Source organism: Mytilinidion resinicola, assembly GCF_010093595.1.
Source record: "Mytilinidion resinicola strain CBS 304.34 unplaced genomic scaffold BDZ99scaffold_20, whole genome shotgun sequence".
Taxonomy (NCBI): domain Eukaryota; kingdom Fungi; phylum Ascomycota; class Dothideomycetes; order Mytilinidiales; family Mytilinidiaceae; genus Mytilinidion; species Mytilinidion resinicola.
Window position 1 is genome coordinate 110,677 of NW_022985456.1, and position 22,728 is coordinate 133,404.

At 50.7% G+C, this 22,728-nt stretch overlaps 8 protein-coding genes across 8 annotated transcripts; 2 read left to right on the plus strand and 6 right to left on the minus strand.

Moving 5' to 3' along the window:
* Positions 1-2,543: 2,543 nt before the first annotated feature.
* BDZ99DRAFT_543568 (HET-domain-containing protein) lies at positions 2,544-5,157 on the minus strand. The gene is made up of 2 exons (XM_033726792.1): positions 3,876-5,157; positions 2,544-3,818 (listed from the first exon to the last, which is right to left on the minus strand). Exons 1-2 carry the CDS (start codon positions 4,717-4,719, stop codon positions 2,644-2,646), a joined length of 2,019 nt encoding a protein of 672 aa, XP_033571748.1. The 5' UTR covers positions 4,720-5,157; the 3' UTR covers positions 2,544-2,643.
* Positions 5,158-5,495: 338 nt separating this feature from the next.
* On the plus strand, positions 5,496-6,680 carry BDZ99DRAFT_467043 (uncharacterized protein). The gene is made up of 2 exons (XM_033720927.1): positions 5,496-5,904; positions 5,983-6,680. Exons 1-2 carry the CDS (start codon positions 5,558-5,560, stop codon positions 6,452-6,454), a joined length of 819 nt encoding a protein of 272 aa, XP_033571749.1. The 5' UTR covers positions 5,496-5,557; the 3' UTR covers positions 6,455-6,680.
* On the minus strand, positions 6,627-7,364 carry BDZ99DRAFT_143106 (uncharacterized protein). The gene is made up of 2 exons (XM_033712706.1): positions 7,227-7,364; positions 6,627-7,168 (listed from the first exon to the last, which is right to left on the minus strand). Exon 2 carries the CDS (start codon positions 7,148-7,150, stop codon positions 6,803-6,805), a length of 348 nt encoding a protein of 115 aa, XP_033571750.1. The 5' UTR covers positions 7,151-7,168; positions 7,227-7,364; the 3' UTR covers positions 6,627-6,802.
* Positions 7,365-8,599: 1,235 nt separating this feature from the next.
* Positions 8,600-10,709, minus strand: BDZ99DRAFT_511393 (putative AAA family ATPase; the record flags this gene model as incomplete). The annotated part of the gene is made up of 3 exons (XM_033724542.1): positions 8,600-9,397; positions 9,450-10,321; positions 10,388-10,709. The coding sequence occupies 3 exons, from the start codon at positions 10,707-10,709 to the stop codon at positions 8,732-8,734; spliced, it is 1,860 nt and encodes a 619-aa protein (XP_033571751.1). The 3' UTR covers positions 8,600-8,731.
* An 869-nt stretch (positions 10,710-11,578) lies between these two features.
* On the plus strand, positions 11,579-13,232 carry BDZ99DRAFT_143151 (NAD(P)-binding protein). Its single transcript, XM_033712707.1, has 2 exons — positions 11,579-11,781; positions 11,833-13,232. The coding sequence occupies exons 1-2, from the start codon at positions 11,605-11,607 to the stop codon at positions 12,961-12,963; spliced, it is 1,308 nt and encodes a 435-aa protein (XP_033571752.1). The 5' UTR covers positions 11,579-11,604; the 3' UTR covers positions 12,964-13,232.
* BDZ99DRAFT_575006 (uncharacterized protein) lies at positions 13,020-15,441 on the minus strand. The gene is made up of 7 exons (XM_033728425.1): positions 14,982-15,441; positions 14,883-14,914; positions 14,696-14,828; positions 14,193-14,636; positions 13,631-13,918; positions 13,479-13,583; positions 13,020-13,428 (listed from the first exon to the last, which is right to left on the minus strand). The coding sequence occupies exons 1-7, from the start codon at positions 15,429-15,431 to the stop codon at positions 13,225-13,227; spliced, it is 1,656 nt and encodes a 551-aa protein (XP_033571753.1). The 5' UTR covers positions 15,432-15,441; the 3' UTR covers positions 13,020-13,224.
* Positions 15,442-16,333: 892 nt separating this feature from the next.
* On the minus strand, positions 16,334-20,289 carry BDZ99DRAFT_424911 (uncharacterized protein). Its single transcript, XM_033717074.1, has 7 exons — positions 19,803-20,289; positions 19,689-19,751; positions 19,602-19,615; positions 19,361-19,547; positions 18,236-19,314; positions 17,969-18,177; positions 16,334-17,916 (listed from the first exon to the last, which is right to left on the minus strand). The coding sequence occupies exons 1-7, from the start codon at positions 19,932-19,934 to the stop codon at positions 16,598-16,600; spliced, it is 3,003 nt and encodes a 1,000-aa protein (XP_033571754.1). The 5' UTR covers positions 19,935-20,289; the 3' UTR covers positions 16,334-16,597.
* Positions 20,290-20,441: 152 nt separating this feature from the next.
* On the minus strand, positions 20,442-22,676 carry BDZ99DRAFT_467050 (uncharacterized protein). The gene is made up of 4 exons (XM_033720928.1): positions 22,473-22,676; positions 22,237-22,367; positions 21,374-22,181; positions 20,442-21,317 (listed from the first exon to the last, which is right to left on the minus strand). Exons 1-4 carry the CDS (start codon positions 22,554-22,556, stop codon positions 20,610-20,612), a joined length of 1,731 nt encoding a protein of 576 aa, XP_033571755.1. The 5' UTR covers positions 22,557-22,676; the 3' UTR covers positions 20,442-20,609.
* Positions 22,677-22,728: the final 52 nt, after the last annotated feature.

Genomic DNA, 22,728 nt, shown 5'->3' on the forward strand with positions numbered 1-22,728 from the left:
AAAGGATGCTCAACGAAGAAGGCTCGATGCCCACGACAAGCTCCCCCAGCTTTGAGGCGCTCTGACGGGGTTCAGCCTCACCAATAACGATAGCTGGATGACGAAAGTGAAATGCGAGGTGAATAGCAGAAGCGCTGAATTGTGCGATGACGTGGGCAGCGCAGTGGCCCAGCGGCAGGAGAACGGCGGAGGAAGTTTTATCCACGACCATGCCTTCAAAGTCCGAGCGAGCATGCAGACGTGTCACAGGTGATTCAAACTCGGGTGAACGTGTCGCTAGCCATGATGCGTGCAGAACTCGTGCGTGGCTGCTACTATCCGTTCCTCGGGTTTGGTGGGCGCACAACGAGAGCGAAAGATGAATACGTATTGATATCGAAAGCTGACTGCCGCACCTACCTAGGTACTATCGGGGAGAGAAAAATACGAAAAGTTCCTAGAACCAAGCTAGGCTATGGATTGAAAGAAAGCACACATGACTATACGCTCAACCCACATCTCGTGCTACCGCTGGGCTTCGCACGCACTCAATGCCAAGGGATCCACGACTCCCCCCAGGAGATGGGATGGTCCCCCGGCTGTGGCCTCGGCTCCTCATTCATTGTTCGAGTGGCACCTTCGAAAGCAGGCCGGATACGCCCCTCAGTTGCTACTCTCATCAAGCTCAGGTCGGTGACGAACATTGCTCAGCTCCGCTGCTTGCCGCTCCATCCATGTCAGGAGGACGGGTCGTTTGTGTCTGCGAGGCCCCTGCCAGAAGCCCCCAATGCTCTGTCCGATGTCATTTGTTGTTTGCCGCTGCGCGGTGGTGGAGGCTCTCAGGCAGTGGCACTGTGGTTGAGGAAGCGGGGACAGCGCCGACATTTTGGGCGTCTGGGGGCGCCATTTAGCCCCTGAGATAACTGGGAGTCCCTGTATTTCTGCGGGCGCCCCAGTAAATTCTACGCGCCGCCCGCTGCAAGGGCCGCGAGCGAGGCTGCCTTGGTACGACTCCACAACTCCACGACAGCACTCAATCGCCGGCAGCATGTCCCAGGTTTGGCATATGAATGCCTCAAGCAGTCCTTTCGACGTCCCATCCTCTTTCTTAGATTGAGAATACTCCCCATTCAAGAGATATATGAGAAGAAGCGTAAAATGTACAGTATGTCTTCAACGTCCAATCTGCAGGCATCCCCGATTGCCACCCGAGACCCTGACAACATATGATACAATATAGGGTTACACCATTTCGGATCAGTCCCGGCTGCTCGATAATTCTCCTGCTTCATGGTGCTGATCTCTCCTAGCAAAGCCCGTATCAATCAACTCTCCTCTAGCGCGCTGAAAGTATTTCCCTGATACTGACATGCCGTCAGCATCGTACCAACAACCCAGTAGCCGTGCTGCTGAGTTGTCGGCAGTCACAAATCTAACAGGAATCACAGCATGGCAACAATCCCAGCAGCGCCGTGTGTAACCCAATGGCAACCTGCAGGACTGTCCCCAGCACACCGCTTCAATGCAGCAGAAGCACCGATCGGAGCGTCCCAACCCAACAGTATTTTCTCTCGCAGTCGGTAAACCGTCGTCGGATATCGAGCTGCAGGTACGGTTCCATGCAAATCCCCGGTCGCGTTCCATTCTTAGAGTATCACGATCGGAAGATCCTCCTATGAGCCCTGTCATATTAATGGATCAGTCGCACAACCTCATATGCATTAGCAATAACTGTGCAAATTTGCACAGCTTTTATACTCTCGCCGTGCCTCTCACAGACTAGGTAGCGTATCATCTGATCTCGCAGCTCGCTGCAGCTACTTGCGGTTCTCATCTTCTGCTTCCATGACGAGTTTGATGCCACTTCACTCTAAACATGCACTCTAGACATTCGGTTATCACAGCATCATTGTTCTTGATAGGCTTCATTTCACATGCCATTCAATCATGAGGCGTCATTTGCGTCTATGTGCGCAATCATTAGGAGCGGGAAAAAGAAGCCGACCTACCACTGGACAAGAAAATCTCCCAAGTATTTTCCCATGGGTATCATCAGTGATACCTTCATATCCGGCTTGCAGCGAGAGCCCATCGTGATATCTCCACGATATACCTCAACCAGTCCCATCATATAGGAAATATGCCACCCCACGCCTTCTTCCCCAGCTATCCTCATGCCATTAGTTTCACTATGTGAAGTCGCCTGGACTATAACTCACGACTCCACCAAAAATGTCACAGCTCTCCGCATTTTCGAACTCGAACCGGTCGTACTGGTTAGCAAGGTGCCACCCCGCCTGGTCCAACGTTGCAGCCCTCGGTGCCCACGTGGGCTGAATATAGCAACAACGGTCCTACCAAACATGGCCCCCAGTAGCGTGGTCGGCCGGTCCAGCTTAGCATAGGCCCAAGAATCCGTCCCGTCGTGTTCGGGTTCCTCGAACTGGCACGGCTCCGAACGCATCCTGATATTGTGAGCGAGTACTCGGGGCTCCTCGCGGATGAATGCAAAGCCGATTTGGTATCGATGAGCCGACCGACACTTACGCAGATACTGTTTTAGACAGACTATGATTCTCGTCGTAGACCGGAGCGTAGATTACAGTTGATGAGAGAGCAATATGCCGCATCTAAACAAGACTTTTTGTCTGTCCATGCCCGGGTTTAGATTAAGCAGAGATCTTCCCACTCAAATCCAGGAAGATTGAGTGCTTCCCCTTCCATAAGCCCTTGAATCCAGCATTCGCCAACCAAAGAGAATCTTCCATCCGGACGCGGACGTAGAACAAGTGGTACACGAGCGCCGCGGATGATGCATATCTTGTCGTCCATTTTTGCTAGCCGTGGAATCCATGCGAAGCGATCGTTACTCGTCAAGCAGAAACGACGATGCTGAGGCCAACTGTTAATCAACACGTTGACTAACGTACCTGTTCCCACTCGCGGGTCGCGCCTTCGCTGGCCTGAATGTTTAGTCATTGCTTCAAAGTAGATTTTGAACCACTCAGCATACTTGATTAGTGCCTTTTCGGCCTGTAGAGTCAATTGAAAGGTCATCGCGGCGCAGAACTTCCCGTATCTCTCATCGTTCAGCGTGATATCACTATCGCTGTCGCTAGCGCCTCGAGCAATATGGGCACATTGGAGCAGAGATTTTCGTTTCCCGTCCTCAGTCGCTGCATTTACCAGCATATCCACCTTGCTGAACACAGTGTCTATGACTCTGCCCCTTAAGTGGAGGGCGTGACCTTTACCAAGTCTCCAGGTATCGTTGTTTTCCTCTCCAGACGCTTTGAAGTGTGTCGCATGCAAAAGGGGAATAGGTAAGCTATCCATGTCAGGACATGGCGCCCATGATGGAACGTTCAATGTCCCTGAAATTCCGCGAGCGTAGGAAAAGATCCCAAGATCTGGAGACACGCTGAGTATCCAGATTGCGAAGTTTTTGAACACGTCTTCAACGCTTAGGGTGTAGTCTGCTCGGAGTTCAATCTGGGTGGTAAGACCTAGGAGAGCGTATAACCTGTCGACTGGCTTTGAATGCTCGAAATTGGATGTTAAGCGAAGGAATTCTAGGAGATGTGGGTATCGAGACGGACTATTGGCCCAACTTCGAATTGAGTCAAATTTAGCAAGGTTGAGTAACGCATTCCAGTTGAACTTTTGCTGATTTGCGCCAAGCTCATCCACGTTACTCATCAGTGGCATCACTCTAAGGAAGTGCTCCATACGGATTGTTTTTGTGCCAAACTGCAGCAGGGCCCGCTTCGTAAGAACTACCTCCTGTACGACCCATAGTCGATTGAACCACTGCTTTTCGAATATTGGGGAAGTAAATTCTATTGTTTCGAGTGCCCAGTCACTGATGGGTCTTCCGAATTCCTGAGTGGCATCACGTAACCTTCTCCAAAGCGGCATCCAGCTCTGATCGTCGGGATCTATGTAGGAGTAGAGTTCGGTAATGTAATCGAATGCTATGTCCGCCTTGTTGCAATTATCTTCTCCTATCCAAGCGATCGTCTGCTCGGCCTCGGAATATATCCTTCTCATTAAAGCCAGTTGGTGATTTTTGTCCGAATGTGATTCTTGGTCAATACAAACCGCGTCAACCCAAATTGTTCGTGTCTCGAGATCGCGCCGGAGATGATTGAGAGCACTGAAAAGACTTTCCGTAATCTGTATGGCCTTTCCTTCGCAGATAAGCATTCTTGGCTTAGTGGAGTCCCCCCACGCATAGGAGAGGGCCTCGAAGACGGGGCGGTCTGACAAGGAGACGTGCTTCAGCGTGCAACGAATCTCATCCGAGTATACTTTAGGAGCGAGAACAATGAGTCGGATGGTTTCCGGATTCTCCAGTGTCTTGTACTGATAGGCTTCCAGCCCATCCGTTTGCACTGGAGAAGGTGCTAATTGGGGCACTGCAGCCGCGGGGCCATTCTTGCGTACTTCGGATACATGATTATTGGAGGTAGGAAAGTTTAAGTAGTTGGTATCATCGACGTCATGGGACAAAAGCGATCCTTCCAGCAGCTCAAGGGGTAGGCCTTGTTCGGGTTTTAGAAAAGACGCATCCCGAGCAAGTGAAAGGCCACGAGTCAGAGAAGCTGGATGAGCTAATTGGAAGTACTCGGCGAGCGGGAGAGTCTCTCCTTTAACTTCTTGTCCTCTGTTTACTTCTTCCTTTGGCGAGGGATTGGCTCTCTTGGGGACGTGTAGAGCAGTGAAAGATGGAGAATCCATGCTGGGAACCTTGGATCAGAGCGAAACACCACTCTAGAGTTTGATAAGTTGAAGGCGAAGCACTAGAAAACTCGACACTGTGTCCGGTAAAAGGTAAGAAAATGGTGTTTAGATGAACAGCCAGAGGATAGTGGAGGCTGAAATCAGGCTCTTGAGTTGACGGCTGCCTAAATTGGGGGCTCGGGTTTGGATTTGCTTGGTTCCTCATCCCGGCTAGCAATACTTCGTACCACCGTCTCTTGATTACCGCCGCCATTGGCGATGTCGACTTTTATGAGGCGAAGACAAGACTGTTTGAAGAGGATGAACAATATGAACACGCCACGACTGGAACAAGACGACAGAGAAATCAAAGCACGGTCCATTGGCCATTCTCTCCCGTGAATCCTTCCTGATTTACAGGCAAAATTTTCCCTATAAATTCAGAATTCATGTCTGTCAAGTACTTATTGCTATGTAAAGAGGACCTCGAAATACCGACGAGCGGCCCCCGGACATGAAGTGTTAGAGTCCCAATGAGGCATGTCAGCCCGCGCGAAAGGCAACTAATCCCGAGGCTTCATGCAGGTCCTCTCCACATCGTGTCTACTTATTTCCATTCAAGTAATTCGCAGTAGTGGGTGGCCCGGTACTGAAGTCTGGGGTAGGTGAGCTGCTATTAAGCTGTTGCTTTCCCCGCAAATATGTTCTCAACTCTCAATCTCTTCACCATTGTATCTGTCAACGCTCATAAAATCACACTTCCTCCCCAGAAAAGCGCCAGATTGCTTCATTGAACTTATTTCAACTCATACAATATATACCTAGCATATTGACCGATCCTCATAAATCCTCCAAGATGGCTCACACGCCCACCTCCTCCATGACCAGCTCATTCCAGGGCCCCTCATCCTCGACAGCAATAACCCACATCGTCGTCTTCAAGTACCGCCCAGACATCACTTGGACGGACCTCGAAGCACATTTCTCCGTTTTCAGGGCTCTGCAGACGCAATGCGTCCACCCATCCACCGGCAAGCCCTACATGCTCAGCATGCGAATGGGCAACAACCGATCCCGGGAAGCCCTCAACAAAGGCATGACCCACGGCTTCGTCCTCGAATTCGCAAGCCAGGATGATCTAGACTACTATCTCACAAAAGATCCAGTCCACGCAGCGTTCTCAAAAGCCGCGAAGCCATTGATGTGACACTCCCCATTCCTTCCCTTGAACTCCTCCAAGCAAAGCGAGCGAGCGATTTCTAACTCTTCTTGAACCAACAGCGAAGACTCACTAGTAGTGGACATCACTCCCGGCAAACTGTTCGGCGACTTGCCCGCCCCACTCACCTCCAAGACCACGCATAGCGGCTCCTGCCACTGCGGCAACCTCGCCTTCACCGCCGCGCTGGACACGTACCCACAGCCTTTGCATGTGCTATGTCACTGCCGCACGTGCCAGCTTCTCTCCGGCTCGCCGTACACCTGCAACACCATCATCCCGCAGGGGGATCTAACGATAACGCGAGGCTCGCCAGCGGAGTACGCGTACACCGGTGCCAGCGGGAAGAAGGTACATTGTTTCTTCTGCAGGGAGTGCACGAGCCACATATATCATGTGCAGGATGTGGCCCCGGACGTGGTTGTGGTGAGGACGCTGCTTTTGGAAGATGGGCCGAAATGGGGCGCGGGCGGGGAGATCTTTGCGGAAGGGAGACTGGGTTGGGTGAGTGATCTGAAAGCTGCGCTGGAATAGTGTGAAGCGAGTAGAATGGTTAGAGTGAGGCGATAGAGCAAGGTGATAGAGCAGCGTCATGGATGAGGTCGGTGGTTTAGAGCAAGGCGTTGGGGACATAGTGTAAATCAAGCTAATGGCTCCTAGCGACGGCTGTGGTGCTCTGACTTGTTAGCGCTCACGATTTCTCGAACACCCACCAGGAATAGGGAAACAAAGCACGGGAACCTATGGCGATGTGATGGATGTTGCATTGCTTCCTAGGATAATTCGTGGTCTCCAGAACGCTATCCTGCAAATGCTTACATGATCTCGACCAAACGCCATCGCTATGCTTTCAGTCAGAAAGAACCCAGCCGTATTCGTGTCCTAGCGCAGCTGTCCAAGATACTTCTCCACGTCGTCGTTCCCGTAGAACAGCTTCACCAGCTTCTTGTGCTTCTTCTTGTCCTCATCATGCATCTTTCGGATTTTGCTAGCATCCAAATTGATCGGTCTCTTCTGCACATGAGGTTTGCCATCCTTGGAAGACTTGAGTTTCATTCCCAAACCAACGGTGTCTCTCTTCTCTTTGGCCTTAATCGGATGCAGAATGCCATCTCCCTTCGCGCCTAATCCTGTCCGACTATCCGGGTCATAGCCATACGATTCGAGGTATGAGAGGCCCTTACGCGTGCGATCGATATGAGAAGGAGGATGCTGAAGCGGCCTGGACATTATGTGGAGTACGCTTGTCTGATGGGCGAGAAGATCGTCGTTAGTGATTGGAAGCTTGCAGACGTCGCAGACGGACTCAGTCTTTGCTGGAGCAGGAGATGAAGCCGAGCTGCTCTCTGGAAAGTTCTTGAAGACGATAGAGCGGTATAGCTCTGCGAACGTAGGCTTAGTGGGGGGTGCATCGGTCTTCTTGGTAGGGGTCGACTCGGCAACGAACTTGATTTTTGTGCGCTTGAGTCCGGCGCCGAAGACGCGCTGGTCAACGAGGGGGACTGCAGAAGACTCTTCGTCGCTGTCCGCCATGTTGTTGGGTGAGAGTGTTAGTGTTGAGTGCTAGAGGCGACTTGTTGACGTAGGCGTCGATTTAAAAGATGCCAAGATTGACAGCGGATATTTGTTTCTCCGATCCGACGCCGTCTTTTATTGCCTCTAGAAAAGGTGGCACTCTGCCACTGCTTGAAGTGCTTCAATGCATTTTCAGGAATCTGAACAAGATAAGGACGAGCTTAATTACCACCCCCCTTTTCTCTCCGTATCACCCCCCTTTTCTCTTGCTATAACCCCCCCTAGATTTAGCTTAGCTCCGGCCTGTAACAACTTTATCTCACCAATTAGAAGCAGAACCACTAAGCTTTAATACGGAATCTACGTTAACCCGCATGACCTCACCACCTACTATACCCTTCTAGCCCTATGCCACTAGGACTGCCACGCATTTATAGAGGAGAGCATAAGGTCTACTATCTTTCTAGAAAGGACCTCTATCTACTCCTAAGAAGGAGGTAGTTTATAGTTAAGGGCCCGGCATAAAAGCAAGCTATTTAGGCTAAATGCTTAGCTATCTAGGCACGTTCTGTGTTAAATATAATGGTAGGTGGCAGGCTGGCATATAGCTATTAATTCACTCTCGTAGTGTTGCAGATTTAAAGCTTCAAATTAGTGGGACAAAGTTGTGGCGGGCCGGAGCTAAGCTAAATCTAGGGGGGGTTATAGCAAAAGAAAAGGGGGGTGGTAATTAAGCTCGTCCCAAGATAATACCCCTTCGCCTTGGACTATGTGGAAACTCATTGAAGCACACCAGGCAGTGGCAAACAGGCATACACGCGAGACAGAGTGCTTGATGAGTGTGCTACTTTTTTCACGCCCAGCGTGGCCCCTTGGCCGTTCATTCACCGATCCCACCCGTCGTTACAGACAGTGCCTTATTAATGACCCATGTGTGCTCTCCTCTTCCACTGCTTAAAGTTGCTCCCACAAATCCATAGAACCATGGAATGATAGTTGACACGTCCAGCCGTTTAGAATACACCCCTTAGCCGCCATTTGCGGTGACGGGGCGGATTCTCTGATTATTCAAAACAATGAACTTTAGGGTTTCAACATTGGACCACGTGTATCTCGGCAGCAGCAGGTGACTGTACACAGATTGATGACGAGGCGTTGTTCATCGTTCATATCAAGCATCCAGTCATTACAAGAAAATCAATTCAAAACACTACATTCAAATGGAAATCCAGATGAAACCCCTTCCAGAACCAGTGTAGGACCTCAGGCCAGAAGATGTGCCCTTTCAGAATCATATCAAGCCTTCCTGGCGTTCGCAGCGCGCAATCTCATCACCGTATCGACATGGGAGTATCTCAAATCCCCCCCCTGTTTACTCGCAAGCAATTGCGCTGTCTTTAGGATGTTCTTGATTTGTCTTCCATTCAGCGGTACCGCGGCCAGCTTGTCTACCTCCTGACTCGTGAAATTGCCGACATTGCTTGAACGGGACAGGAAAGTGGACCAGACGTGATGGCGCGAAGCTTGATCTAGGTCGTCATACTGAAGAGAGAGGTGGATTCTCGATTCGAAAGCAGCATCGATGTTGTCGACCCGGTTAGTGGTCAGGAACAGGATCCCTTCGTAATACTCCAGAAGTCGAAGGAAGATCGAAACAAGCTTGTTCCTTTCCAGATCGTGCGCACTCCGAGCTTCTAGGAAGACATCTGCCTCGTCAAGAAGGAGCACTGCATTCCACTTTGTGTTCATCTCCAGTATGTTAGAAAGCGAGCTTTCCACGTCAGAAGGATCATCTCCAAGATCTCCAGCGCTCATCATATAGAGTGGAACCTTCATCGTCTCAGCCACGGACTCTGCAGTCAACGTTTTTCCAACTCCAGGAGGGCCCGAGAGCAACATGATGATGCCGCGGCCTTTTCCTTGGATGAAATCGTCGAAGAACTGCTTGTTCATCGCTTGAGACTGCGACGCTTGTTAGCCAGACATCTATCTAAGGAACGGATACTCCACTTACCTGTGCAAATGCGAGGATCAGTTCCTTTTGCTCGGGAGGCGCAACGAGAGAGTCAAAGGCCTGGTCGTTCCACACGATGTCTTTGACAGAATGGAGAAAGAATATCAGCCACTTCTTGTCCTTCAACGAGTATCCCCTCAACTTTGGCGTGCAGAGCATGAGCTGGTCTTCGCTCAAGGGAGTACTTCTATTCGACGGTGTGGTAATACCATCGATGAAGCTCATGTCAGAGTCACATTCGTCGCAATCGTCGTCTTCGTCTTCGCCCTCGCCCTCGGGTTTGAGGTATTCAAGAGAGATTTTCCGGTTCGGATTGAAGCGATTGTAGGCGTAAGTATCAATGATAATACGGCTGTCGACACTAAACCGGATAGGACCCCAGGCGCCTTGACCCATGGCAATGCCTTGATAGGCTTTGAAGTGGTAGCCCTTATAAGCTTCAAATACCTCACCCCTAGCGATCAAGGTCTTTTTAATAGATCCCGCGTCAGGATGGTATGCCAGTGGAAAGGCAGACAGACGACGGATTGGCCCAGTCCCCGCAAATGCTCCAATTTTCAAGGTTTGCGTACCGTGTCCGAAGTTCTCGCCGTCGAAATCGATGTAGCTCACGTTGAGAGCGTAGAAGCGGCCACATTGGTTGGAACCGTATGTCCCTTTCCTCAATTTGAAGATCCTGTCGTGGCCTTCTTCTTTCGTGTATACTAAGCTACCCGGCTCAAAGATCGTCCAAATGCTATCGAAGGTAACCACACCGTTGGCGATGAGGTCCTTCTTCTCACGAATCGTATCTCTCAATTCTTCCTCGAGCACTTCCCATAGAAGATCCAGATGTTCATTTGTTTCCGGGTCACTGGCAGTCTCCTTCGCCTCTACGAATTATTCCCAGCGATGGACGAATGGCTCGAATGGGGAAGAGAATTCCAGTCTCTCTAGACTCGTAGTGATTCCAGGGTACCCCACAAGAACAACACCAAGAACCTTCTTCAGGAGAGGGCTCTGGATGACGATAGACTCAACACGCAACTTCCTTCTGCCATCGTAGCATTTCTTGTTGCGGGCGACCAGCGCATACTGTGCCGATTCAGCATTCTCTGGGGGCTCGTCTAGATCAGCCGGGTATTTGGTGGTCCAGGAGGTACGGCCACGGCGATCAGGCTCGCCCTCGTAGAGGTTCCGAAGATGGCACTTCATGCCAGCAGGGACAAGCTCGCCGTTGCTTTCCATCTCCTTGGTTTGATCAGCTGCGGCAGCTCCCATGTTGGTTTCGGATGCAGACATCGCGTGAATAAGAGTTGACTGAGTGCGGTAAAATAATGCACTCAAAGATAAGATCAGATCGAATTGGATAAAAGTACAAAGGCATGGAGGTGAGCTATATAGTCAGGCATGCCAGCATAATTACGCTGCTGCCTTGTGCGGCACAGGTGCCAGGATGATGGTCCTTTGAGCCCACCCATGGAACAGAGTTGAGATGGGGCGGATAGTCCTTTGTAGGGCGGGCTGATCCTGCCGTGACTCTGATTAATGTTCCAATAAACGCAGATTCAAGACTCTAGAAAGCCATTGGGATCCATTCAAAAGATGTCACTTTTTGGGATGTCACAGATGATATCAAGATGTCTCACAGAGTCTGAATGATAGCATACCCCGCATTGATACAGATGGCTGCCTTCACCGGAAAGACAAGGCTGACTGGGAGTCTGGAGTCTGGAGCTCTTGTGACTCACAGCGGCAGACTTTAAATTGAGAAGAAGCAGTCCATACATAGTAAACTTGCATAATGTCTCAAAAAAGCGGATGCTTCTGACTCACTTGATATTATTGCCACCCTAAGGTTCCTCCCAGTACATGGTTAAGACTTTATGGGACTTCACGAGGATCAATCAATATACTCAAATTTGCTTTTAGGAGATAGGCGCAAGTTGGTTTACATAAGACGATGAAAGTAGATGGTCTTTGAGTTGAGAGTTTTAGTTCAACGAACGAAATCAGTTGAGGCCTACTTGATACCTTGGTATGATCCGCGTTAGGTAGTCCAAAAATGACGCTAGCCAAGCCGGGCCGCGGCAAAGTTGTTCCATGGGTAGTTTCATGATTCTTGGCACCTCAGTTCCGCGTGGCTTTCTGAACGACATCTGCGTGAAGGGCAATTATGCCTATCCCGTTTGCCGCTGCAGGCTTATTCAATGGCATATCCGCTATTCCCTTTGGCTGGACTGCTGTCAAAGCTGTAATATGGATTGCCGTACTCGTGCTGCTGAAAAGATACTTCAATGGCGCCTCGAACACATCCGAACGGGTGATGCACTCGAAGGTGGTCATGATAACCGTAAGATAAGAGGCCAAAACGTGTCTAATCTAGGCTAATCATGAATTCTAGGGTGGTACATCAGGTATCGGAGCTGAAGTAGCTCGAGGCCTAGCCACACGCGGCGCCCAAATCGTCCTCCTTACCCAGCAACCGCTCTCCGATCCTTTCCTCGTGGACTTCATAATGGACATGAGGAGCCAAACAAATAACGAGCTTATAACCGCGGAATCCGTCGATTTGTCTTCACTCCATAGTATACGACTTTTCGCTACGAAATGGGTTGACAATGCCCCTCCACGTCGGATAGACACGATCATCCTATGTGCGGATACTCGAACGCCGCCAGGTGGGAAGGCATCAATAACAGAAGACGGACTTGAGTCAAGCTGGGGTTTGAACTACCTTGCCAACTTCCACCTATTGAGCATCCTGAGTCCAGCCCTACGCGCACAACCCCCGGACCGAGACGTGCGCATAGTGTTCGGCACATGCAGCTCTTACATGGGCGGAACATTACCAGATCTTGGCCTTTCCGAAGAAAGTACGGAGAAAGGCGCAAATTCGAAGTCCAAATCAAAGTCGAAGCAGCAGGCTGCAGCGGCTCCAAAACAAACACCTTTCACCCCTTCATCCGCCTACGCTACCTCCAAACTCGCCGTAATGACATTCGCCTCCACTTTCCAGAAGCATCTTGCCGCCTACGCGCGTCCAGACAAGAAGCCAATGAACTCCAGAGTAATCATGGTTGATCCGGGCTGGACGCGAACACCGGGAATGCGAAGATACCTTACATTCGGGAGCTTATGGGGCTTGGCTCTGTACCTCGTTATGTGGCCGTTCTGGTGGCTAGTATTGAAAGGTCCAGAGCATGGGGCACAGACCTTTTTGTATGCGGCCATGGACGAGCACTACGGAAGGGGAGAAGGCGGGCGATTCCTGAAAGAGTGCAGGGAAGTCAAATTTGTCAAACCTGAAATTGAGAACGAGGAAGTGCAGAAGAAGCTGTGGGAACTCAGTGAGAACACTATCCAAGCTTTGGAAAAGGAGGCTGCCTTGAGAAGAGCAAAGGAAAAGAAGGAGAAAGAGTTGAAAACCGACGCGGAGAAGATGGGCGGAAGCAAAACAGATGCCTCTGCTGCTACTAGCGGGAGCGATGGCAAGAAAGCCGGGTCACGGAGAACTAAGAAGGCTGGCTCATAGTTGCGGTCCCCAAGGAAACGCAAGCAATAGAGTCAATTTTCATTCAAATGACTATCATGCAATGCAATAATACCGCTCCCCGTAACCTAGCGGCACATCATGCCTGTCCATATATTTCCAATACAAAATAGAGGACGAGCGCTCATGATCTAAGCATATAAACCTTCAGTTTGCAGTATCGCCAAATTTGCAGCAGGATGCTGCACTAGGTCACAAGTCTGGTATGACGAGACATTGGTAATGTTGACAGGTCATTTAAAATCATACAGTTGAGGTGAAAATTGGCGATCCTAGTCTCTGACGGAGTGCCCTTCTCACACAGCAGCGATTACTTGCAATGACATAATTTATCATGATGGCGACTAGAAGGGTGAGAAAGAAGAGCGGCCAGGTCCAGGGATGCGCGAGACGTGCAAACGGCATGCTGAAAAATGCCAATGTAAACATTACGGGAAGGTATATATACTGTTTCGCTTCAATAAGATTATATGGACGTGGTCTCTATTTCTACGTACCACGGTCATTCGTGTGAGTAGTCTTATGTTCTCGCCTTGCACAAGCGCCGATCTTGCTGTCTGGGTAGCAGCAGCACTTTCTTTAAGGCTGGATGCTCGTGAAAGCTGATACAAATCAGCTTTGGGGCTTCAGTGAGTGGATGTTGTTTTACCCCCGCTTGTATCTCTCTGAAGAGATCAAGTTTAGTGGAAAGTCCCTTGCAAAGTCTGCCAAGCTCGATGATGCTGACTTCTATCCTTTCAAAGTGGCCTTGCCATTTGGTAGGTAAGTTTCCATTGCTTGTGAAATACGGTATTCGACTCTCCTTGAAGGATCTCCAGGAATCTACAGTTGCGTTCAAGACACTCATAAAGCGCTGAATAGTTCGGATGACCCCGTTAAGAGTCCGGGTATGCGTCCGCTCTGGGTCATCTTCGAAAACTCCGGACAGTTCTATGGCCTCCTACAGGTTAGCAAGTTTCCTTGAGAGTCTACGATTGAAGTACTGGGTCATAAGTCCGGCACATGAAAGTATCACTACTTAGCTCAAGTCTTGCTTACTCGACACCACTGTGGGGAACAGCCCAGCTAGTAAGCAGCCAGTTAGTCAAGAGGCAGTCTAACTTGCATTATGTCAAACCTGACATTGCGCCTAGGTGTTTTGAAATTCCATGGGGTACCCCAAGCAGTGGTAACCGCGTGTGCACAGACTTATGACCTATCACTGTACTTACATATGCTTCCATGCGTTCGTCGAACGTCTCGATCAAAGGAGACCACTCTGCTTTTATTTGCCAGATGCGACGATCGAGAATTGCGAGCAGGTATTCCCGGGGATTGTAATGTGGGTTGTCCATCCTCACACCTCCGCTAAGGGGAGGATCAAACCCTTCGCCCAGAGGGCAATTTGCGAGATACTTTTCCATGAGGTCTTCGCTTCCGAAAAAGGTGTCAAGGAGAAAATAGGTAGTCCATACCCATTCGTCGGGGCCGACGAAAAGGCCAGAAATCTGTGACTCGTGATAGAACACCTGCTCCTGATGACGGGAGCGAGAGCGAAGAGGTAATTCGACCGATTCTCGCAGATGCTTTCCGCGCAATTGACGGGGATCTTTGATATCTTTATCATGTCGAATTGCATAGTAGGGAATGTGAAATTCCAATATGAATAGCCCAGTCTATCCAGATTTTTAGCTTCAACGTTGTTGTTGACGATAGCTGGGTAGTTGGTACACACCATTGTGGTAAGGCCAAAAAGGTTTTCTCTCCGTAGATACCGACAAAGAAAGCTTCTCAAATAGATGGCGGTTCGACTTGGTACAGTAGACACTAACGCCAACGCCGCTGCGGGGGTTGGGTTGGGAATGAATCTGCTGTTGTTAGGCAGTGTCCAATCTGGATGGAACATAAAGCAAGTGACCTACACCAATCTTTTCTCGGCACGACGGGCCAGTCTCTACGATGAAAACATATCAGTTAGACCTAGGAACATCCTCGTTTGATCGTAGTATCGTAAAACTTACGTTCGCTTTCAGGTGTTCGTGGAGATGAGGGATGCTTCGTTTCTCCGATATAGCAACCTCACCTTTGTATTTGTCTCCTTCCCACCGTCTCCCTGCATCAGAGTGTCCAGTGGCGTTGCAGCGATCGTCCACAAGAGCAAAATCGCGATCAAGACTTGACATGGCGATATCGTGTTCGACAGAATGAGACGATGACCGACTTGAAGGAGAAACGGCCTCACTTAGAAAATCTTTTACGATTTGGTATCTTCGGGGAATCGGCCTTTCTAGTTCATGGCTGCGGTGTGTGATGAATCCATCAATTACATGCCTGCTGGCCACATTTTGTGATCGAAATAGTCGACCGGCACCGTCTTCGGCATGATGACCACCTTCGTTGCGATATGTATATTGCTGCCACGGATGAGGAGGTAGATTGTTCGCGACTGGCGTTGAGAATTGAGACCCCATGAACGACGAGCGGTGACGAGATAGAAACCAAGAAATAGCACTGGGAAATGGACAGATTTATTGCTGAAGGGATCATAACTTCCTTTACGCCCTGCACTGCCTCGAAAGGCTGCGACGCATATCTTTGACCATCCTCGCTTGCTGTTGCAGACTACGACTGGACGGCACAATGCCTGCATCTTTCATTCGATACCTTTCTAAAGCCGCTGGTGGACTGTGAGGCGGAACCCGCAGGTTTGTGCCCGACTCTGCCCAACAGCAACATGCATTGATCCGATTCGCTCGTCTAAAGCTGCAGGCAACAAGGCAGACTAGCGGGCGTCCGCCGCATCAGACATGCAGATAACTGTTATGGCGTGGTCAGTGCATGTCGTCGTTGCGTCTGCAGCTCTCCCCAAGCTTTTGTTGATTCGGCTATAGATCAACCCTACCGCGCCTTATGGAGTCGACTCTTGAGGGCGGAATCAATATCTCCCAAGCTCCAGCATCGATGCACTTGGAATCTGGGCAGGTATGACGCCCCAAGTACTCGAACGATCAGTCCTATTCATGCGCTGCCCGCAGTCACCTCAAATCCTCACTCGGTGCCTACTGGGAAGGGAATTAATCGTCCCTGGATGCAACCCGCCCCGTGCCGATCCACAGCCTTATGACTGGCATGAGGCTCCAATACGTGTATCGGGTGTGCCTTTGATGGACGGAGGCGACGTGTGGTACTGTGTAAGCTGAACAAAGAGATAGCTGTGTAAATGATTACATACCTGACTAATTTCAGTGTATGTGTCACGATGGACCGATGGGTGTCGTAGTTCGGCATTGTCAATCTTGTTGTCATCTTAGGTGTTCAGACTGTCCGTTGGAACCAACCGTGGAATAAAGTTAGTGTCATAAGTCTGTGCACTGCTTAAGGTACCTCCGTAGATTTTCAAAAATCCAGGCACAATGTCAAGTTTTAAGTAGCGTAAAGTAGACTGCCTCTTAACTGACTGACTTCTTACTCTCCGGGCTACTCTTCAATTGAAGCCAGGCAGTGATAACTCCGTGTGCCATGTGTGCACCTCTTTGTCTCTGCTTGAGTAGCTTTAACCATATTCAAGAACCTGCACAAATGTACAAATCATACTTTTGCCCCTGTCCTACATGGCAGCTTTCCCATGCCGAGCCCCTCAATATGCCCCCTTCCTTTTCGTCCACGTATCCCCCTTCACCGTCTCCACCCCTCCGTACCCCGTCTCCACCACCGCATCCACCACCAACTCCAGTCCCTCAACCTTTGCTCCCCCCTCCTCCAATGCCCACAAGCTCACCGCCACATAATTCGTCCCCTTATAATCCAGAATCCCCTCCGGCACCGGAAACCTCGTCTGCGGCCCAACATTATGCACATACTTCCCATACTGCCACCCATTCACAAACAACTGCGCCCGATACGCCGTCGCCCGCCCACTCGCATCATCGCTCGAGTTCGTAAACGCAAAAGACAGCGGAATATCGTAGCCAGCAGGCAAATCCAACTCAAACGCCGTAGCAAAGAATCCAATCCCCGCAGCGGCAATCCCAGCCGTCGGTCCCGCGCTGTCTTCCCACGCCTCGAAGGGAGCGCCGGGGAGGTGGAACCCCTGCCGCTCCGCGAACGTACCGCCCTCGTTCAACGGGCCCCGCGAGCGGTCCGCGTAGTCCTCGCCGCCGAGATTGCCCGTCAGTTTCCACGCGATGGCGGACTGCTCGCGGCCGGAGACCGCGTAGTTCAGGATCCCGCGCGGGTTCTTCATCAACTCGGTGCCGACAGTCCAGTCCTCGTCGAGGCCCATGTTGTCGATGACGACGGTGAGGACGTAGGGTTTGCCGGCGACTAGGTTCGGCAGCGTGAAGGTGCTGTTTGCGTTTGTGGCGACGTCGGTGCCGGCCCAGGAGCCGAGGAAGGTCGAGTTGAGGAAGGCGGACGTGCCGGAGGCGGAGCCGCCTTGGGTCCAGAGGAAGAGGGTATCCTCAGCGCCGGTGGCGGTGAAGTGGCCGCGGTAGAGGAGCGTGCCGGTGTGGTAGCCGTAGTCGCTACTGTAGAGGCTTGTGGGGGTGGTTAGGGGGCGGTGGGTGTTGTAGGTGGTTTTGAGGTCTGCGGAGGTCCACGAGGCGTCGGAGTAGGTTGATTGGAGCTCGGGGAGGCTGTCGAGGTATTTCCACTTTAATTTGCTGAGGTCTGGGATGTTGATGTTTGGCTTTTCAATAGTTACAATGGCAGTGTATACCCCGAGTTTGTCCTTTCTGAAGGGCGTAGAATGTCCGTTGATTGTAAGTTTGGCCAATGATTTGGGCGCACCTCCGATGACCTCAATGGTTGTCGTTGCGTTGAAGTCTCCTACGAGAGCTAGTGTATTTCCTTTGACTGTGGCGGATCTTACGAGATAGCCTGCGTTGACGATAACGGAATTGGAAGCATTGTGAAGAGCTTGATCTACCACCCAGTAGTCATAAGCAGAGTTTCGATCTATGCTACTGTCAGTAGTATTCTTCCTTCTTGAGAGCTGAGTTTTGTTTACCAAGTAAATAGATAAAGACATCGGAGTTGACTTTGACAATCTTGCGATCTGAAGACACCTCCCAGTTGACAATGGTGTAGTCTTTCTTCTTAGAGATTTTAGGTCCAGAGCCTTCAACAAGTGTGGCGGTGGAGCCCTGGAAAGCGATTTCGTGCGTCTCGCTGGGTCCTCCATATACAATAAGGATTGTTTTGGAATCATACTTCTTCCTATAGGCGGCGGTTAGTGATAATCTATCAGTCATACAAGCAACTAGTGCCATCATACCATGTGAAGACTTCCGCTGTGGAGTAAAGTATGTTCAGCCCACCAACATCATAATCACTGACGTGTATCTTAGAGTCGCGTCCATTCAACGTCAGGCTACCCCCTAGCTGTGGAACCGAGAAGTTCCCCCGCGAAGTTTGTACATTCAACTTATAGCTCGTCGATTCCAGCGAGTTGTAAGCCGCATGTCTTACGAAGTAGAACGCAGTGCTATTCGCAAACGCAGGCGTGACAGTGAGTGCAGTCGAGCTGGTCCATGTGGAATTGGATGCATAGCCTCGCTCTGCCACTAGATATGCCGGTGATACCTTGAAGAAGTTTGCTTCCAGCTTCAACTCACTGTATTTCTCTCGAGTTACGAGGCGCTCTTCCGTGATAGATGAGCCATAGTCGTATGAGGTGTAACCACCTGGGTGGCCGAGGTTTCCCCAATTTGTGCCTCCAAAAATCATGTAGATGTTGAATATTGCCACACCAAAGCTGTAGTCGTTCTTGTAAAATACTCTCTCAAACTCGTTATTCAGAAGCACCGAGCACTGTTCAAAGCCTAGGCCACCCCAGGGATCAAAGCTGCCCCCCTGAAACTCCACAATGGAGTAGGGAGTATTTGGGCTTTGCTGAAGATGAAGGGATCTCCACGTAGTTGGTAGGTCCCCATCTGGCCAAGTGTACGGATTGGCACAATCGAATCCTAGGGGGTATCCATCGTGTCCGTAGATGTCTACAGCAGCGGGCTGACCTGGAGCGTTATCACCGGATGCAGATGCGTCGTTGCTGATCAAGGGCACAATGATACCAGCGTCCTTCAACTGATCTTCCACATATTGCATGTAAACCGGATCCGGGAATGGGTGTATATCAGAGGTCGCGCCGGTGTACTCATTTTCGGGTTGGACAAGGATGATCGGGCCTCCGTTCGTGATCTGGGCTTTGGCTATGATCTCTCCTACTGATTTCGCGTACAAATCTGTGGCATGCAGATATTCCGGATCGCGGGTTCGAAGAGTGCCGTTCACTCTTTGGAGCCAGCCCGGGAATCCTCCGCCAGAGACTTCAGCGTTGATATATGGGCCAGGTCGCTATCAAATTAGCTTTTTGCCACGAAACGCTGGCTAGTGCACTCACAGCCAATAGATAGATCCCGGCCTTTGTGGCCGCTTCGAAGAAAGGTTCCAGCGAAAAGACTCCTTCGGCGCTGAACTCACCTGGCTTTCCCTCCAAGAGCGCCCAGTGGATGTAGAAAGAAACACCATTGAATCCTAGAGCTTTGATCTTCTGGAATACGTCTAGATAGAGACTCGGCACCGGTAACCTGAAGTCGACTTATGAGCTCTGTAACATTCATCTCGATTCATATTTCACTTGCCTGAATGGGTGGAACTATCAGACCAATATTAGTATATGGAATATGAACTAAAGATACGGTCGAATCAAGTGACCGGAAATAACAAACCTCTCCACTAAAAAAGAAGATACGCTCTCCTCGTACGAAGAGCGAGTTCTCGTCCCATGTGACCTTCGCCGATGTTAGCCTTCATCCATCTGTAAACGTAATAGCGCTACAAACAATATCTTGCAGAGGCTTCTGAGTAGAGTCCTTGATCCACAGCTTCGGCGTCCCCCCAATCGCGCGCGCACATGTCTGAACAGCAAAGCACACAAGGACGACAGCGCCCAGAAGATGTATAACGAGCTTCATCCTGAGTCATGTAAGGAATCGACTTCAATTGACAAAAGCACAACGCAGAGAGAAGCCGTAACAGAAACACATCAAGTTAAAAGGGGGGGCAAGAACCAATATATATACCAAACCCCAACACTCGCCATCTCCCACAATCTCGCCACTCTCCCCTCTCGCAAACAGCTCCCCCGAGCGGCACCTCCTGCGATATCTTCCGCAACAAAGGTGGGGATATCGCTGGTGGCATGACGATGAAGCTACCTAGGTACCATGCCGGCGGCGGTAGTTCTACATCCGTCAATTCCAAGTCGTGGAAGAATAAACGAATGCGGGGTATAGAGTAAGGATTCTTGCAACCGACACCTCACCTGGGAGATCGATGCGATGACTGACGCGATTATATCGATTTGCGAGTAACTGTTGTTGCCCTGGCGATGGTTTGAGCGGAGTGGTTTGTCGGATGCGATGCCGTTTAGGTGCTGGTGGAGGGACTGGGTTTGGCGGTACATGATGCGGGGATGCATGCGGACTTCTAGGATGTCTATAATTAGTTCTATATGTGGTTGTGATATTTTCCTAGCTAAGGTGAGTGGCCTTTTTTCGGCCATTTTCCCACGGCTATTGGTGGTATAGATCAATAAGCGGTGGAGGCATGATATACTCATATTTCACATTTCGTAATCCGTCAAGTTTTTACCCCACTCCCCCAAAACTATTCGCCCTTTCTCTCCTCTTCATGCCCGTACTCCCGCTCTTTCTTAATCCCGTGCCTTGAACAGGATCAAATGGCTTCCGGCGCCGGACCAGTTGATATCCGCGATCCAACTCCACCTCTATGGCACATCTAACCTTAAGTGCACCTACCGCAGGCCAGACGCTGCGCTCACCGCGATGGATCCAATACTCCAGGCTCTCGCGCGTAGGGTTCTCGAGCAACTTGATGAAATCACCCGGCGTGAGTTCTGGCACTAAGGTCAAGCTCGCCCCTGGTACGTTCTCGTCTAGAAGGAAGCGCCTAATGTTAATGGGCAACCACCCTATCTCATCAAGCTGATTAAGACGGTGCTGGATTTCCATGACGATGAGCCGTAGAATAGGCATTGAGAGACTCCATTTGCCATCCTGCCGTGGGTTCGGATGGTGCAGGTCTGAGCGGAGGAAGGGGGCGAGGTAAGGCCGTGCTTGGGAGACGATGAAGTGGTTGACGTTGAAAAGTTCGGCGATGCGGGTTAGGGGAGATTCGCGGTCAGAATAGCTGGCGTGTGTCCAGGGTTTGAAGGTCGTTCCTTCGGCGGAGGTCCAGGGGACGGTAGCACCAGTTTCATCTTTGCACATGAGGGTGACGGGGTGGTAGAGCGTACTGGAAGAGGCGTTGGAGGCGAGTGCAGCTGACCAGATCAGCTATAGAGACGTTAGCTATGATGAGGATGGAAGGATATCTTCAGAGAGTAACGTACCACATTCGGAGCTGTGAGGTAGTTTAGTAGATTTGGAACTCCGCCTCCAGTCGTTGAGACAGTGATATTCAGCACCCGTTTCGTTTTGGCATATGCCTCCTCGAATGTCAAGTCCTCAACATTTGCTCTTACAACCTGCTCCAAAATCCCCACATCCAGGAAATAGCCCTCGCGAATGAATCTCTTAACACGTCTACTCAAAGTGGCAAACCACCCGCTCTGCCCTCTACTGAACCCTACCTCGCCATCTTTACCAACGGCTCCCGCACTCTTCGCAAACGCAGTCAGATCAATCCCATCACCAGTAAGGAAACCCAGAAGCTCGTCCTCAGTATGAACGCCGACCAGCGCAGCAATCAACGCCCCAGTAGCCGTTCCCGAGATGATACGAGGCAGCAGTCCACGAAGATGAAGCGCCTTCACGACTCCAAGATGGCAAAGGCCAAATATCGCCCCTCCTTGCAGCACGAGCACCGACCTCCCAAACGCCTGCCGGGTATCGTGCAGCACATCCAGCTTCGCCTGGTTCGTAAGACCACTTTCCGAGCCCGGAGAAGTGGGATATGAAGTCATATATTCGATCGCGAGCGCGACCTGTGTGATGTAGTCCTCAATCAGCAGCTTCGTGCCTGCATACGCGCGATTGAACAGCCGCGGGGCCGTTATGTTTCCCAGATTGCGCACTAGACCCGACCGCAGGAGGTTCACGAGGCCTAATATATCGTCTTCTTCTCGGGCTTCGATGATGGCTTGGAGGCGTTCATAGATGAGGCGGTAATCGTAGAATTTACTCGTTGGATTCTGGCGCCTGTGAACTCCGGCATTAGCTCACGGTTTCTTGGAGGTCGCGATGGGTAGCATACCATAGATCATAGCCTAGCACCTCATCGAGCTGGAACGCGGAAGCCTCCCATTCTTCGAACAGCCGCGCTTCTGCAACGGTCTCGAGTAGGATATCCTGAGTGGACTTTCGCGTCCACCAGGAGTACAGCCTCTGCAACATCGTGTTAATAGGCCGTGTGTATAGCACCAACAATACTCGGACAAGAACAGCAGCACATGTAAATCACAAGCCACACGATGTGGGAGCAAAACGTACCAGCTGCCAGAAGAACGCAACGTCAATCACGCAGTTAAATACCAACCTGAGCACGGCGTAAACCCTGGTGCTGTCTAGTAGCATGATGATGCCGGGAGCTGCCCATCAGACGAAGCAAGAAACATGGCTGATTCGCCGCTGGCATTCGGGGATATGGTGGCTTTGGGAAAAATGGGTGCACATGGCTCGCTCGGCCTTTGAGACGTGTGAGGGATGATGAAAGCGGTTCCATGGTTCGCGAACACATGTGAAAGCG

What these genes read in the sequence shown, in the direction of transcription:
- BDZ99DRAFT_543568 (XM_033726792.1), bottom strand. Translation starts at nt 4,719, where the DNA reads ATGGATTCTCCATCTTTCACTGCTCTACACGTCCCCAAGAGAGCCAAT. An exon ending in GCCGCTTTGGAGAAGGTTAC is followed by an intron (nt 3,819 to 3,875) that starts GTGATGCCACTC and finishes TCGAAACAATAG; the next exon opens with AATTTACTTCCCCAATATTC.
- BDZ99DRAFT_467043 (XM_033720927.1), top strand. Translation starts at nt 5,558, where the DNA reads ATGGCTCACACGCCCACCTCCTCCATGACCAGCTCATTCCAGGGCCCC. An exon ending in AAAGCCGCGAAGCCATTGAT is followed by an intron (nt 5,905 to 5,982) that starts GTGACACTCCCC and finishes TTGAACCAACAG; the next exon opens with CGAAGACTCACTAGTAGTGG.
- BDZ99DRAFT_143106 (XM_033712706.1), bottom strand. Translation starts at nt 7,150, where the DNA reads ATGTCCAGGCCGCTTCAGCATCCTCCTTCTCATATCGATCGCACGCGT.
- BDZ99DRAFT_143151 (XM_033712707.1), top strand. Translation starts at nt 11,605, where the DNA reads ATGCCTATCCCGTTTGCCGCTGCAGGCTTATTCAATGGCATATCCGCT. An exon ending in CGAAGGTGGTCATGATAACC is followed by an intron (nt 11,782 to 11,832) that starts GTAAGATAAGAG and finishes CATGAATTCTAG; the next exon opens with GGTGGTACATCAGGTATCGG.
- BDZ99DRAFT_575006 (XM_033728425.1), bottom strand. Translation starts at nt 15,431, where the DNA reads ATGGGGTCTCAATTCTCAACGCCAGTCGCGAACAATCTACCTCCTCAT. An exon ending in CGTGCCGAGAAAAGATTGGT is followed by an intron (nt 14,829 to 14,882) that starts GTAGGTCACTTG and finishes TAACAACAGCAG; the next exon opens with ATTCATTCCCAACCCAACCC. An exon ending in ACGAACGCATGGAAGCATAT is followed by an intron (nt 13,919 to 14,192) that starts GTAAGTACAGTG and finishes AACCTGTAGGAG; the next exon opens with GCCATAGAACTGTCCGGAGT.
- BDZ99DRAFT_424911 (XM_033717074.1), bottom strand. Translation starts at nt 19,934, where the DNA reads ATGAAGCTCGTTATACATCTTCTGGGCGCTGTCGTCCTTGTGTGCTTT. An exon ending in AGAAGCCTCTGCAAGATATT is followed by an intron (nt 19,752 to 19,802) that starts GTTTGTAGCGCT and finishes ACATCGGCGAAG; the next exon opens with GTCACATGGGACGAGAACTC. An exon ending in TGTCTTTATCTATTTACTTG is followed by an intron (nt 17,917 to 17,968) that starts GTAAACAAAACT and finishes ACAGTAGCATAG; the next exon opens with ATCGAAACTCTGCTTATGAC.
- BDZ99DRAFT_467050 (XM_033720928.1), bottom strand. Translation starts at nt 22,556, where the DNA reads ATGCTACTAGACAGCACCAGGGTTTACGCCGTGCTCAGGTTGGTATTT. An exon ending in TTGCGTTCTTCTGGCAGCTG is followed by an intron (nt 22,368 to 22,472) that starts GTACGTTTTGCT and finishes ACGATGTTGCAG; the next exon opens with AGGCTGTACTCCTGGTGGAC. An exon ending in GTGCTAGGCTATGATCTATG is followed by an intron (nt 22,182 to 22,236) that starts GTATGCTACCCA and finishes CGGAGTTCACAG; the next exon opens with GCGCCAGAATCCAACGAGTA.